Source organism: Homarus americanus, unplaced genomic scaffold (genome assembly GCF_018991925.1).
Source record: "Homarus americanus isolate GMGI-L3 unplaced genomic scaffold, GMGI_Hamer_2.0 scaffold41366, whole genome shotgun sequence".
Classification (NCBI taxonomy): Eukaryota; Metazoa; Arthropoda; class Malacostraca; order Decapoda; family Nephropidae; genus Homarus; species Homarus americanus.
In genome coordinates this window covers 2,974,215-2,990,022 of record NW_024723541.1, presented here as the reverse complement: position 1 = coordinate 2,990,022, position 15,808 = coordinate 2,974,215, and the positions used below count along the sequence as shown (strand labels likewise).

The window sequence follows — 15,808 nt, the reverse complement described above, 5'->3', positions numbered from 1 at the left end:
TCCTGTGACCGCCTTACTCCTGTGACCACCTTACTCCTGTGACCACCTTACTCCTGTGACCACCTTACTCCAATGACAAGGTTGAGACATACACCACTATGCCAGGCGGGCATTCTTTACTTTGCTTATAAAGTTCAGTTACAGTGATGCTAATGGTAACAGGTGATATTATCTCTTTTATATTTAAATTTCATAATCATTTATATATTTAATTTGCATAAGAAGTCTCTCACAAGCAAACAGTCAAACAACAAAAATATTCGAGCGTCCAAACATTTACAGCTAGAAATTATATTCAGAGTGGAGTGGTGGTGCGTGTAAAACATTAACCTGTCACATCTGAGACACAAACCCCAATTTGCATTAGAAAAATTTTCAAGCTTTTTTTCCCCTCAGGTTCTTAGGCAAGCAGTTGTTGCGTCACCTCCCCTCCCTTGACCTTCTTCTACCTACTATCACTCGACCATTCTCTTACCATTGAGCCTTCACACCCAGAGCACAACGCCACGAGTACACTGTCCCTAGCACCTCGCCCTCAAGGTTTTATCACAACGCTGCCTCCTACTCCGTCAAGCGTGTTATTTCCATTCATCACTTAAATCTTCAATCATCGCCTTCAAAGGGTCACATACTTCTTTTTGCTGTAAGTATAATGTCAGATCAGTGCTTCTGGCTGTGGTTGAATTGATATCATTACTTTCCCCAGTTTCTTTACAGTTAACAAGAAACACTGCCACACTGAGAGAGAATCATCAACTCACTCCAGTTAATAAATCTTATGTCCCTTTGATGTGGCTTGACTTGGTACATTTAACGCCTTCACTCTTCCTCACATTAACTGTTGGGTGGCTCAGTGCAAGTTTTTTATGGCCACTAATGTTATTCCATCTCTCGTAGTCACCATCCTAAAACACAGAGACTGGCACTTCCTTCAGCACTTCAGTAGCAGTATTTGCCTTCAGTGAAACATTAGCTCTACTGACTGTGAATATGATAATATAGTACACATAAGTTTAGTGCATTTATCTTATTTTTCTTGTGGTGTTAGTTGTCTTGACCTCATGAGTAATGTTATATACAAAATATGTCATATTTTTTTTAAGTTTGGGGACATTTTTAATCCAACTACAAAATCAAATCAATGGAATCATATCAAAACAAGATGGATAAGAATTACCAGGTTTATTTTGCACTTTGCATGGCGAACAAACAAGTAGAAATAAATACAAATTCATTCCAATAAGTTAATAAGACAGAACGTAACACTCGCATAATCAATCAGGTGGGGGCACTTGTTTGATGGGGAACACCGTGGCTGCTCGAGGGATGGATTTGCCAAGGGTTAGGACATGTCCTGAACCCTGTTCACTTTCAACAAGAGCCTTGCGGTCGACTTCTTATAACCGAAGAAGCTTTTACTCTAATCATCGTAGCTGTAGCGACGAGGTTCCTCTGTAGCAGCGAAGGCGATCTGGTCCAGCACGAACTGAGGGATTGGGTGGGGGAACTCGGGAGCCACTGGCAGCAGGTCAGACTGGGGCTGGTAGCCGTTCTCGTCGGCGACGAACTTCACGTGAACTGGGGTGCCGTCAGGAGCAGTGTAGCTGTGGAAAAGATACCAATATATAACACCAAGTGCGGCACCAAGTTTCGATATTAATCACTAATTCAACAGCAACAACAACGGCAACAAAAATCATAACCATAATTTCAATACTCACGAGTATTCTCCAGCCTTAATCACAGCTCCCTCGGGTCCGTCAGGGGAACCAGACTGGGAGAGGGAGATGCCATTGCCAGTTTTTATTTCATAGTTGTATCTGCCGTCATCCTCCTGGATACGTTCGTCCACCAGGATGGGGATCTCTTCGCTTGAGTATTCCCCATAGCGAGGAGAGTCAGGGGCGGCAGCAGCCACGGCAACCAGTAGGGCGAGGACAGCCTGTGCCAGAGTAATGGTTGGTTATTGCTGCATCTGCGAAATGGCATAATGACCGAGAGACGCACAACTTAAGATATGAAAACTTAGCCTCGTGGTGTAGTATGGTAGATCCAACGCGCTGAGCCGTAATCTGTAGCTGCAGTTTCTTTCGTGATCTGTGTGTCATTACTTTTGGCGTTCGTATATTAACAAATTGTTTTACTACATATAGAGGCCTCTTGACGCACTATATGACAGTTATTTTATTTCTACTGACACACAGAAAATGTAGCAGAGATAATAGAAATCTTTCCCATCAGAATGGCGCCGTGGATTACTCAGAGTTGCCAAATAACTATCTCGCCAATATGAGCATCGTTAACGACCACCAGCCCGAGTAGCTGCCAGACTTAACCTCAGAACACAGGTCAGTGTCCTGGTGGGTCTTAAATGTGGAACCCTTCAGAAAGTGATGGTAAATTGTAAGGCTCCAGAACTAACCACTACAACACAGTAACTATACAGACACACGTAAATTAAATAATTCTAAACACATGGCAAAATTTCGGTCACAAACTATAGTCAGTTATTGTTCCAAGTTATCGTGGTAACTAATCGACTAATTAAGGGACTGGTTTGATTTACAAGATCTAAGTAACTGAATAATCAAAACTATCAATTGGTTAGTTGAAGAATATTTACCTTCAGACAGAAAGAACCAAACGATGAGTGAGGTACCTGGCAATACTCTCATTATACACCTAAGTCGAACCTGATGAAACTTAGAAAACCTGACCTAACATACTGCAAGTTTGCCTCGCCTCAACAGCGTAGATCAGGCTAGGATTTAGCATAGTTAAGACTGAACAAGATAACCAAATCACACAATTCTTATCAGGATTTTGTAGATTTTGTTACGTGAGAAATACCTAGAGAGAAATCATTATATATCTCATTTGTTTTGATCAATCTTATAGTAAACAAAACACTGCAAGTACTCACGACTTTCATCTTGGCTTGTACAGGAAGAGACTGATGGCTGGAGGACCCCGACCTGGGATATATATATTCTCCAGTCGTCAGGGCTTAGGTTGCCAGTTTCCTCTTGGACACAGCTCTTGCTCTAGATTATCCGCTGCCCTTTGATTTTCAAGGCCACGAAATTAAGGTCGATGTGCCTCGCCCACACACACACACACACACACACACACAATCCTCCTTTCCATTCTGATATATAGTTCCGTTGCAACACTATACCTTCATGCACTTAGAATGTCACTAGCTGCAGCACCTCATGTACGTTTTTTTTTCTCTTAGTTGTAGCAAAATATTCCTTTACACCTCTTAGCTTTCTTGCCTACCTGAAATATATAGCGTGAGACTTGAGCAACTTACACTGAAAACATTTTTAACATCGATACCAATTTTAATAAACTCTGTTAACATCGACACCAATTTGCAATAAACGGCAAAAGTACATTTATACAACTAAACATTGAATCAAACGCTTTTATACTTGGAACTGTATCTACCGGGATATTATGTCAGGTAAGTTCTAGTCACTGTTTCGACCGATAAGTCAACTCGGTATTATCTGCATCTGATTTAATGGTATTCAGTGCTTTTTAAGTGTCTTGAATTCTTTCACAGATTAATGTTACCGAAATTAGACTTTAAGGACACGCACACACACACGCACACACACACACACACACACACACATACACACACACACACACACACACACACACACACAAACACACACAACCGAGACAGAAAAGAACGATGGTTTAACCCTTTGAGGATGAGGGTTTACTTCTTCGAGGACAAACATTAAACCCTTCAAAGACGATGTTTTAACCCATTCACCCTAAAAAAGGTTAAGACTTATGGAATGTATTGTATTAGTAATTAATAGGTGATCCAGGTCACCAATTACCTAACAAGTTTTAATCTAAGGTTTATGTTTATATCATTAAGAGAAAAGAAAATCATCTGGTTTATTTTGCATCTAGTCAATCCAATTTACTCCACGCCTGGTCTGACAGATTTTTTTTTTCAAGTGCAACCAACGATCAAGTCTCCCCCACCCTTGTTCATCCTGTATTGTTTACGACGTGTTTTTTTTTTCAAGCGTAACCAACGATCAAGTCTCCTCCACCCTTGTTCATCCTGTATTGTTTACGATGTTTTTTTTCTTCAAGTGTAACCAACGATCAAGTCCTCCTCACCCTTGTTCATCCTATATTATATAAAAGTCCTTTATTTTCAAGTGTACCGCTATGAGTAATTCCCATAATATATTCTTACCACATAACCTTAAGCAATGCAATCCTAATCAATTTATTCTCACATTAATATATCCTAACTACTCAATCTCAAACAATATCTAGTGGTAGGATTTATTCAGGTTACAGCTGGTATTTCAGGATTTAACTCCAAGGCAAAAAAAGACAAAAAGTATACCATTACATAACCTGAATGATCGATACAGACGGGTAAATGTGAGCTGTTTGCCCCCACCCCCAGCCTAGAGAGACACGAACCGATATTATTCCTTTTTAAATCCATGCCGTGGTCTGTAAATCCATGTGGTGGTCTGTAAATCCATGTGGTGGTCTGTAAATCCATGTGGTGGTCTGTAAATCCATGTGGTGGTCTGTAAATCCATGCCGTGGTCTGTAAATCCATGTGGTGGTCTGTAAATCGATGCGGTGGTCTGTAAATCCATGTGGTGGTCTGTAAATCGATGCGGTGGTCTGTAAATCCATGCGGTGGTCTGTAAATCCATGCAGTGGTCTGTAAATCCATGCGGTGGTCTGTAAATCGATGCGTGGTCTGTAAATCCATGCAGGTTTTGTAAATCCATGCAGTGGTCTGTAAATCGATGTGCAAAACTGATGCGGTGGTTTGGATGCGGTGGTCTGTAAATCCATGGTGGTCTGTAAATCCGTGTTGGTCTATAAATCCATGCGGTGGTCTGTAAATCGATGCGGTGGTCTGTAAATCCATGTGGTGGTCTGTAAATCCATGCCGTGGTCTGTAAATCCATGCGGTGGTCTCTAAATCTATGCCGTGGTCTGTAAATCCATGCGGTGGTCTGTAAATCTATGCCGTGGTCTGTAAATCCATGCGGTGGTCTGTAAATCTATGCCGTGGTCTGTAAATCCATGCGGTGGTCTGTAAATCCATGCAGTGGTCTGTAAATCCATGCGGTGGTCTGTAAATCCGTGAGGTTGTCTGTAAATCCGTGCGGTGGTCTGTAAATTCGTGAAGTGGTCTGTAAATCCATGCGGTGGTCTGTAAATCCATGACGTGGTCTGTAAATCCGTGAGGTTGTCTGTAAATCCGTGCGGTGGTCTGTAAATCCATGCGGTGCTCTGTAAATCCGTGAGGTAAATCCCCAGTTTATTTATCAAATCATCGTAAATCTCAAGAAATATAAACATTGTCACATGGTTTAAATCGATCTTCTTCCATATGAAGGATATGTGTCGTAAGGCGGTGTCACACTAAGATAATCTGACGCTCACAAGTCATATTTATATGTTAATATTATCATGACTCACACCAGATCTTACACGAGTAAATTCTTTAAATATTTCAAGAGGATTATTGTCACTATTGGTTAAGAATAAATTACATCAAACCTTTCTAAAAATGTATTAAAATTTACTTAATAATAATAACCACGACTACTACTACTACTACTACAAATATTACTACTACTACTACTACTACTACTACTACTACTACTACTAATAATAATAATAATAATAATAATAATAATAATAATAATAATAATAATAATAATAATAATAATAATAATAATAATAATAATAATAATAATAATAATAATAATAATAATAATAATAATAATAATAATAATAATAATAATAATAATAATAATAATAATAATAATAATAATAATAATAATAGCTTGAATCTTAAAATTGCTTCCCCTTATTTTTGCAACATATTTTTCTTACCATATTACACCAGGATTAGTTGGAAGTTAATTCACTGATCTCGACGACTTAACATGTCAGAATAAAAATATCATATTGGAAGAAAAAGTTAATTGAATTTAAAGTATTAACACATCGTACTGAAGTCACTGAGGCATTTTAATGAAGGGATTAAATCATCGTACTCAAGATTAAAATAATGCAATGTACTAAAGGGCGTTAAATTATCGTAATCAGAGGGTTAAAGCTAAGGCACTGTACTCAAGGGGGTTAAGTCATCGTAATCAGAGTTAAGCTAAGGCACTGTACTCAAGGGGCTTAAGTCATTGTACTCAGAGAGCTAAGCTAAGGTAATGTACTCAGGGGTTAACATAAGCACAGAACATATCATGTGTTTATGTAGTGTTGACCTCTGACCTTCTGAAATTAGAACAGAGACTGAGAGGAAAAAATAAGTAAATTGCTGGAGCTATTAGAGGTTATGAGTTCCCTTCCCTGCAGGGTTCAATACTCTCACCTTAGAAACAGAGGAATCGCGTAGTCTTATATCTACCGTGTATGTGGGAAAGGGAATGATTAAGAACAAAAAATAACAAATTACTTAGAATAAAAAGTAACTCGATTGGGGTAGTTACAAAGTAGGGGAAGGGATGAAAATACGACGGGGTTGTATTTAAAGAATGTTAAAGGTGGCATCGTACGCCGCCAGAAGTGATAAGCTGATAGAAGAGGTGTTCAGCCAGACACCTGAGCATTGTTCCAAACTGTCGTACAACATTAAGATCGGACTGAGATTGACAACAGCAGTTGGAGTAAAGAAGCCTTATTGTACAGCAGGTACACGCGGAACTTTTTACCGGGTATACAATGATAATAATCATTAATAAACTTTATTGTTTATAAATATGATAATACATATATATATATATATATATATATATATATATATATATATATATATATATATATATATATATATATATATATATATATATATAAAGAGTGTGTGTGTGAGCAAGCGCGTGTTAGTACCTGAGACTGTAACATGAATATTATCCTTCATTCATTGGTTAACTTGCCTGGGTCACAGGTGTTGCACCACCTCCAAGTGAACTCATTAGGTACGCTACTTACAGTATATCCACGCTCTCTCTCTCTCTCTCTCTCTCTCTCTCTCTCTCTCTCTCTCTCTCTCTCTCTCTCTCCACGATTCTGCGTTTGTATAAATTTTTTTCAGATTATAATGTCGAGCAATATCAAGAATATCCCTCAACAGTTTCTGTATTCATAATCTCGACTTGTGTTCAGTCAGCTCAAATTTATATCTTTCTTGACCTGCCTAATGGGTGTATTCTTTAGTGCGGCTTAAGGCAGCTATTACCTAATACTTTATTATCGTTGTTTAATATTATCACACAACACCAACAGGCACGAGGAGGTGTGTGAAGGAGGGAAGACACGAAGGACTCCTGGAGAAGGTGACCCCAGGAACAGTGGAAGATGAAGGTGTCCTCCACGAAGACTCAACCTGGCGGGGACATTACCTCAGTGAACAGGTGGTTAATGAAGGCTAACGGAGACTTACCTGAGGGCCGAGGAAGACTCACGCCATGATGATCAACACAGGGCCATAACCACGAACACAGGTACGACCATAAACGATATTACGACTATAACTAACCAATGTTACGATCACAACTAATTAATATTACGACCATAACTAACTAATGTTACTACCACAACTAACTAATATTATACATCCACAATTAATCCATCTTACGACCACAACCGATGTTATAACCACAAGCAATGTTACGACTACTCCAGTACTACTACCACCACTCTGAATTAGCCCACCACCACAATAATTACTATCACGAATACAACCACGGGCGCAAGGAAGGTCACTCGAACACCACAACCAGTCATTGTAGATAGGAATAATAATGATGGGAGTAATGTATCATATTATTATTACTTTCTCTAGTGCCTCTGTATCATACTTTCTGAAATGATAATAATATTTTGATTTATATTATTCATTAACGTTTGATCATGCAAAATAAATAATCGTTATGTCTTGTTTAGTATAAGTATAGGAGAATGGCTCTGAGTGGGTTCCAACTCTCCGTAAAGAGGATTAGATAAGGATAAATGGGTTTCACAAGTACATTACGAAGGTTTTAGTGTCAAATTCCATCTTTCGTATTTACGTTTTTAGCATAGTCAATCCCAAGACCTCTCTTAACACACACACACACACACACACACACACACACGGTCTCTTACTCCCTCACAACCAGTTTTTATACCGAGTCTCACAACCTATGATAAACAAGGTCAAATTAGTTGCCTACAGATTTACCGTCCCTCCACACATGACTATCATTAGGATGCAAATTCATATGTCAGATAAACGTTGTAGCAAGCATGAATAACATAGTAGAGCTGGGTATGAAGTCTGAGGCTGTCTGATGCCACCAACACTAATCGTCCACCTCCCACAATACTCTCTCTCTCTCTCTCTCTCTCTCTCTCTCTCTCTTACACACACTAATGTAACCTGATATAATCGATTTTACTTTAAGTATTTCCGGCCTCACAAAAACTCACAAGTATCATCTAAATCAACGAACATGACTTACAACATCCAAGAAGTTCTCGTAAAAATTAAATTAATGTCTGAAGTTGCCAAGAACATTTACGAAAACCCGAACTTAAGTCAACAAAGCCTTATAACTCAATAGCTGAGAGTACACATTCGCCTATTGACTTTTAAAGCGTTGAATTCGTTACCATCAGTGAGTTAGAGTGTGTGGATGATGTCAGAGATGATATTGGTAGGCTCCGAGGGGTGAATACCAGAAAGGTGTTAGGGGAAGTGAAAGGAAGAACAGGGAAAGTAAGTCAGGTGTTTCTTGGAACTACCGGACGTCTGGTATCGCTTCGAGCCGGTTATTCACACGCACACACACACACACACGCACACGCACACACGCACATGCACACACACACACACACACACATTCATTTAGTCACTCTTCCCAACGTTATGAGATGTTTTCCGCAATGGTACAAACCTAACCTAACCATGGTTCTTGGACTATCTCTCCTCATTTACAGCTTTATGTCACTGTCTCATAAGGACTATATAACTATAGCACTATATAACACATGACAGTAATTGCCTTTATAGACTAGTCATAATTACATATCATTAAGTTGTAAATGTGCGGCTAATGAAACGGAGGAAAATATTCAAAATATATAATGATAATGATGTAAGAAGAAAATAATATTAAAGCTGGGAAACAGAGATGAAAGGAAATAAGATAAATGGATAAGACGATTTTTTGTTTTTGTTTTAGTCCAGAGAGAGAATGACATTTAACAACACAAGCGAGAGGTCTTGAGAATCACTTTTGAATATAAGAGAAAGTCGTAGGGAGGAAGTACAGTACGTGAAAGAATGAAACAGGTAACAACAGATCACCTGAAGATTCTTTGTTCCACCTGAAAGTAAACATCCTAATGCTATGCTAATCTAACCTAACCCAACGATAGTGAGGTGGGAAGAATGTTGAACGAGGAGGAAGAAAGAAGCAAATATTATCCAGAAGACAAGGGCAGGAATGTTATAGGGAAAACTGAAGACATATCTCATATTAGTGAAGAAAAGAAGACATTAGGTGAACGATAGTTATTAATGAAAGCAAATGAAGCCAGATAAACGATGATAAATAAACGAAGAAAATACAGAGACGTGTGATGGGGATGAGGAGAAGATGAAGATTGGTAATAATCTAAGGAGACGTGAGAGAGAAAGATAAATGGGTGATGAAAGTGATGGAAGTGACGAATTAAGATGAACAGAATTAGAACATTACACTATTGAAAAGTCCAATCAATAATCACAAAAGACGTTTATAATTTTCTTCAATATTTTATAAAATTTGTCACTATTATGATAAGCTTTATAATTTAGTCCTCAAGTGTGTTTATATTGTCGGGGTCAATTATTTTTCTTTTGTAAAATTGCTGAGGCCATAATAGAGAACTCGTCTAAGTCAGACAATAATCAAACAGCAGAACATCTCAGAGGCTTACGAAAGCTACCTCTCTACTGTGCTGTTGTTTGTCAGTCCTGTATTTCTTATGTTCTATCTCAGATCTTGTCCTAAAAACACTCGTGTCTCTCACATTATCATCACTAAATAGTTACTTGAGGAATTTAAAACATAAAGCTTCAGGCAATTTAAATTAAAAGAACAAATAATTTTAGCTAAAATTTTATTTTTAATTTCAATATAAATACACAGCATCCACAATTACACACTCACACACTCATACACTCAAAAACTCACTTAAATATTCAACAATGACTTGACAGACATTGTTGAAGTATCACAAGTCTAGGCAGTTATTAATTACAGCCAGACGACTTATTAGAGGTGTCCAACTTATACAGGTGAGGGTATCGTTAGTTCCTGAACCCTGTTATCCTTCAACGGACGTCTTGTGGCAGACTTCTTATTAATTAAGAAGCTTGTAAGTTAATCATCGTAGCTGTAGCGGCGAGGTTCCTCGGTAGCAGCGAAGGCGATCTGGTCCAGCACGAACTGAGGGATTGGGTGGGGGAAGGCGGGAGCCACTGGCAGCAGGTCAGACTGGGGCTGGTAGCCGTTCTCGTCGGCGACGAACTTCACATGAACTGGGGTGCCGTCAGGAGCGGTGTAGCTGTGTGTTTGGAGTATAATGTATGTATTAAAATGGCCTCATTTTAATATCTACAGGACGTTGTTAACAGATGTAGTGATAAAGTAATTATAGATTAATTAACAAGTATTACCTTTTGGAAACTTCATTATATAAAACATGACTCAGCAGGTACTTACGAGTAAGATCCAGAGCTGGCGATGGCACCTTCGGCTCCGGGAGCGCCAGACTCTGAGACCTTAATGCCGTTGCCAGTCTCCATATCAAGTTGGTAGCCGCCATAGTCACCCTGTACAAAGTCGTGCCTGATAATGGGGACCTCCTCGCTGGAATCACCGTAGCGAGGAGCAGGGGCAGGAGCGGAGTACTGGGGAGCGGCGGTGGCCACTGTGGCCAGGAGGGCGAGAACCACCTGTACAGAAAATACATTAAGTTATTGAAGATCTGAGACACATGGTGTGTTTTCTGATGTCTGTTTGCTATTTTAAGTTTCATTTAACATTACAAACAGAGAAGAAAAGGTTATATAGTAAGAATAGTCAGCCTTATAGACGACTGTAGACATGCGTACTTAGAATAATCTAGGATTATGTGACTTTGTAACATTTATCACTTTCTTTGAGATGCATTACCCAAATGAGATACTACAGCGCCATCTACAGATAAACATATAATTTGGCGATGCAATCCAGCCGTTCCCAATATCAGAAATGTATAGGAGCTTTTGTTCGTGCCTGTACTGTGCGTGATATAATGCCCTCTAACTATATACATACAACTATAATAGATGGCAGGTTATAGTTAATCTTTGTCATTCATTACAATATATTCCACTACAAGGCACAGTACTTACAAACTTCATGTTGGGGAGTGTAGAATGCTACTGATGACTTTCGCAGCTGCCCGAATGAATATATACAGCAGCCACGCGCCAGTCTCTCGGTTGCCACTTACACTTTACCGCCAACATTTTACTTCAGGTATTCACAATGACCTTTGATTTCAAGGCCGCGGCCTTATAGTTCACGTTTTTCTCTCTCACATTTATTTCCTTTCCATTTCGCTCTTAACTTTTTCCTAACATGCTCAATCGGCGAGCACTTATTTCAACACGGTATATGTGTGTGTGTGGCTGGATGGGTCGTTCCTAACCCTTAAGCTTCATAGAAAACCTCTAATACTGTTATATACGAAACATTGATAGTATCTAAAACATTAACTGGAAGATACTCCGAGTAAATCTGAGGATATTAGAACAGCTAAACATCAGAGTCGAAGCATGAATTGAACTGGTACGAAACGCCACGTCACGTTATAAACAATGTCATTACTACTCTTCACTCACCAAGGTCTTTAAGAGCGTAACAATGGTAGTCATTACACTGGTCCATCAACAATAACAACTATGAGAGGTAAAACTATATGTGTGACGTCACTACTGATTTGAACTTAATATATTTTATTGTTTTATTGTTTTTGGTATTAATTGTACGTTAGGATTTTCATATATTGTGTAACTGAAAATATTCCAACAACTTTGTATTATATTTTATTTTAATTATCACTGTATTGTGTAGGGAATATTACCTACTCAACAACTCTAATAACTTTTAAACTGTTATTTAATAATTACTTAACATAGGTATATATTTACCAAACGACCAAAAATAATAAACAAATATTAACGTTCGAAACTGATTCGGATTTCAGGTACAGTACAACTTGATCATCAGTGACAATAACACACTTACCACGGGCGTTCCTCCTCCTCTGGGTCAACACCTTGTCTTGTTTACAAAAGGTAAGAGTAATTGTAGTTATGGTTTGAATCTTCTTTTTTATTACCTGTATTTCAGTTAAGCGGTGATTTCTGGTTTGACTCTCGTAAGCTTTCAGACGATACCATGAGAAATCTGTCTCCATTGAGTTGTATTTGTTAATATTTAGTGTATGGAGTAACCTTAGCATCACCTGAAGATTAAACACCCCAGCTTAATTCACCTGAAGATTAGACACCCCAGCTTAATTCACCTAAAGATAAGACACCCCAGTTTAATACACCTGAAGATAAGACACCCCAGCTTAATACACCTGAAGATTAGACACCCCAGCTTAATTCACCTAAAGATAAGACACCCCAACTTAATACGCCTGAAGGTAAGACACCCCGGATTAATTTACTTGAAGATTAACCATTTTAAAACCTAACCCAACCTAATTTAACGTAACATAACCTAACTAACCCTATCCACTGTACCCTTACCTACCCAGATAAGATTAAGATGGTTTATTTACAGGTGAAATAATTTGAGGAGTCTAATCGTTTGGTCACTAAAGCATTAGACAAGTTTGAAACGTTAATAATGAACCAAAATAGATGTGTCCGCCAGCCCCGATCTCCCTGTTGATAACTTAAGATTACATTCCCGCCAGACACAACAACAATGGCTGAAGTCAACATATGTACAGTTGGGGGATTGTGTTCCCACGCATCCTGTGGTAACCCGTACCTCCAAATAGCCAACCTATATGACCTAGTCCTACAGTATAACAAACCTATCCACCAATAACGTCCGTCGTTACACAAACAAATACCCATTCATAAACAGTGATACTACTGCAGCGACGTTGCTGTTTGGAGACACGGGTTACCACAAGGGGTATAGGAACACATTTCCTCAACTGTACCTATTTACAGTGTGCCTGACGTGATATAGTTAAGGCTTATGATATCTATTAGGGCGTTGACAAGAGACGTAGATACAGTCCTAATATTAATTATGGGTGAGACGTGTGTGTGTTAAGACTACATGCTAGTTCATTCATTTGTCTCCTAGTGTATGTAGCTAAGTGTCTGTCTCTACCTGGGCCGTTTTTCCTATTAGCGTTTACGTGAAGTCGTTTATGTGTACGTGTAAGAATACGTGTGTGTGTGCGTGTGTGTGTGTGGCCTGAACTCATAACTAGGTTGTAAGGTTTATGGTCAACCTGCTCCACTTAAACATAGAAAATGGGAGTTGAGTGTGAAGGTTGATAAGCGAGTCTGGTTATGCAATAGTGACAGGCCCCTTCAGGCATAGTCCTACTACAGGCTAGGTCCTCCTGTTGGCATGGTTTTCCAGCTGGTTACACACACACACACTAATAATAATAATGATAATGATAATGATAACAATAATAATAATAATAATAATAATAATAATAGTAGTAGTAGTAATGAATGAAGCTGATCAAATCTGTAGATTGTAATCAAGAATAATGTTTCAAAAAATACGAAAATACGACAACAAATAAATGCATTTTATCAAAAGCAAACTTTCCTTCGTCCGTTAATCCTTCAGTAATACGTGTTTACATTTTGTGGTCGTTTATACTCCAGTGACATTATCGGAGTAAGTCAGTGTCTATGGTAGCCAAATAAACCCATGTCATATGAAGGTTTACTTAATATTGTTCTTTGGGCATTTAATTATATTTGTCTTTTGTTTATTCAGTTTATTTGTTGTTAAGTGCGACTCTTGTTTACAATTTGTATATATATGATCAGAATTGGTCATTTGTATTGTGGAGATAATTCCTGGTATTTACTGAAGACGTTTGCAAGTTGAATAATGAAGCTGCTCCTTATGTGTGTGTGATAATAATAATAATAATAATAATAATAATAATAATAATAAACGGTTTATTAATAGAGTTGTGTGTGTGTGTGTGTGTGTGTGTACGTTGTAATTTACTACATCAATATAACGATAGTGAAAAAAATTGCTCTTGTTATTAATTTTATTGTAAAGAAATATCAAACATTCATATAAATATCCAGATATACACGAAGCGTCCAGGTGGTGGAAGCAAAACTCCCGCACTGGTAGTATTATGCTTGTAGAGTTTGCCGAGTAGACTTGTTTACTGGGAAGCACAGGGGAGAGTCTCGTAGTCAACAGCTTCTGCTTTAATCATCGTAGCTGTAGCGGCGAGGTTCCTCAGTAGCAGCGAAGGCGATCTGGTCCAGCACGAACTGAGGGATTGGGTGGGGGAAGGCGGGAGCCACTGGCAGCAGATCAGACTGGGGCTGGTAGCCGTTCTCGTCAGCGACGAACTTAACATGAACTGGGGTGCCGTCAGGAGCAGTGTAGCTGTGGATATGCACATATGTATCAGACACAAGAAATCAATATTAATAACATATGAGTTCAGTATATGATAAGACAATAATGTATCTATATCATGATACTCACGAGTATTCTCCAGCCTTGACCACAGTTCCCTCGGGTCCGTCGGGAGAGCCAGACTGGGATATTACGATGTTGTTTCCAGTCTCTACATCAAGTTTGTAGCCGCCGTAGTCCCCAAGTACAAAGTCGTGCCTGATAATGGGGACCTCCTCGCTGGAATCACCGTAGCGAGAAGCAGGGGCAGGAGCGGCGTACTGGGGGGCGGCGGTGGCCACAGTGGCCAGGAGGGCGAGAACCACCTGTATAACAAAATCATTGTCATACACGATAGAAACTTTGATTTATCTTATATTTCATATGCTGTATAATAAATTACGTTTATATAATGTTCATTACTGCACACACCTCTCTGACATGGTAGTGAAGTACCTTCAATCGCTAGCATACGTATGTTAACAAAGAATTAAATCCTAGATTTAATTTTTAGAATCTCTTGCGAAATAACTGACATATGTGTGCATTACCACTGCTCTCTAGTCATTATGATACAGATTTGGTTTTATTAATTCATATGTATATTTTTTTATCAAAAGGATTTACCAGAGCCGGAAAATTTATATAGTTTATGCGCCATTTCCCTGGTTCAAAATTGTCTCGACGTAGTGTTAAGAGCCTGTGTGTGTAAAGCTGTATTATTGTGTGTCTCTGAGCCCAAAGATCAGTGTTAGACAACTTTGAAATACTGAAATAGATATCCTCAAGCATAATGATATCTTAAACGTGTATATAACTGAGAAAGATTAAAGTTGGCGATAATTTTCTTTGATCTCTAAACTAGATAATATATCTCGCTGATACTCACAAACTTCATGTTGGTGTGTGTAGCAGTAGACTGATGACTCTCTGTGTTGAACTAACGTATATATAGTGTACCAATTACACCCGCTGCCGGTTGCCGGTTACGCTTTACCAAGTAACTGTTTTTGCTGTCTTCATTCTCAGGGCCCAATGATTTCAAGGTCGTATCTCGA

At 38.7% G+C, this 15,808-nt stretch overlaps 3 protein-coding genes across 3 annotated transcripts; all 3 read right to left on the bottom strand.

The window, feature by feature from the left end:
- Nucleotides 1-1,167: 1,167 nt before the first annotated feature.
- LOC121863550 (cuticle protein AMP1A-like) lies at nt 1,168-3,029 on the bottom strand. Its single transcript, XM_042362245.1, has 3 exons — nt 2,924-3,029; nt 1,722-1,942; nt 1,168-1,604 (listed from the first exon to the last, which is right to left on the bottom strand). Exons 1-3 carry the CDS (start codon nt 2,930-2,932, stop codon nt 1,421-1,423), a joined length of 414 nt encoding a protein of 137 aa, XP_042218179.1. The 5' UTR covers nt 2,933-3,029; the 3' UTR covers nt 1,168-1,420.
- A 7,143-nt stretch (nt 3,030-10,172) lies between these two features.
- Nucleotides 10,173-11,544, bottom strand: LOC121863547 (cuticle protein AMP1A-like). The gene is made up of 3 exons (XM_042362240.1): nt 11,459-11,544; nt 10,785-11,017; nt 10,173-10,626 (listed from the first exon to the last, which is right to left on the bottom strand). Exons 1-3 carry the CDS (start codon nt 11,465-11,467, stop codon nt 10,443-10,445), a joined length of 426 nt encoding a protein of 141 aa, XP_042218174.1. The 5' UTR covers nt 11,468-11,544; the 3' UTR covers nt 10,173-10,442.
- Nucleotides 11,545-14,371: 2,827 nt separating this feature from the next.
- LOC121863546 (cuticle protein AMP1A-like) lies at nt 14,372-15,735 on the bottom strand. The gene is made up of 3 exons (XM_042362239.1): nt 15,640-15,735; nt 14,841-15,076; nt 14,372-14,738 (listed from the first exon to the last, which is right to left on the bottom strand). Exons 1-3 carry the CDS (start codon nt 15,646-15,648, stop codon nt 14,555-14,557), a joined length of 429 nt encoding a protein of 142 aa, XP_042218173.1. The 5' UTR covers nt 15,649-15,735; the 3' UTR covers nt 14,372-14,554.
- Nucleotides 15,736-15,808: the final 73 nt, after the last annotated feature.

Excerpts from the sequence above, each read along its gene's own strand:
- LOC121863547 (XM_042362240.1), bottom strand. Across the intron at positions 10,627-10,784 it reads GCCAGCTCTGGATCTTACTC|CTACACCGCTCCTGACGGCA; the intron begins GTAAGTACCTGC and ends CCAAACACACAG.
- LOC121863550 (XM_042362245.1), bottom strand. Across the intron at positions 1,605-1,721 it reads ATTAAGGCTGGAGAATACTC|CTACACTGCTCCTGACGGCA; the intron begins GTGAGTATTGAA and ends TCTTTTCCACAG.
- LOC121863546 (XM_042362239.1), bottom strand. Across the intron at positions 14,739-14,840 it reads GTCAAGGCTGGAGAATACTC|CTACACTGCTCCTGACGGCA; the intron begins GTGAGTATCATG and ends GCATATCCACAG.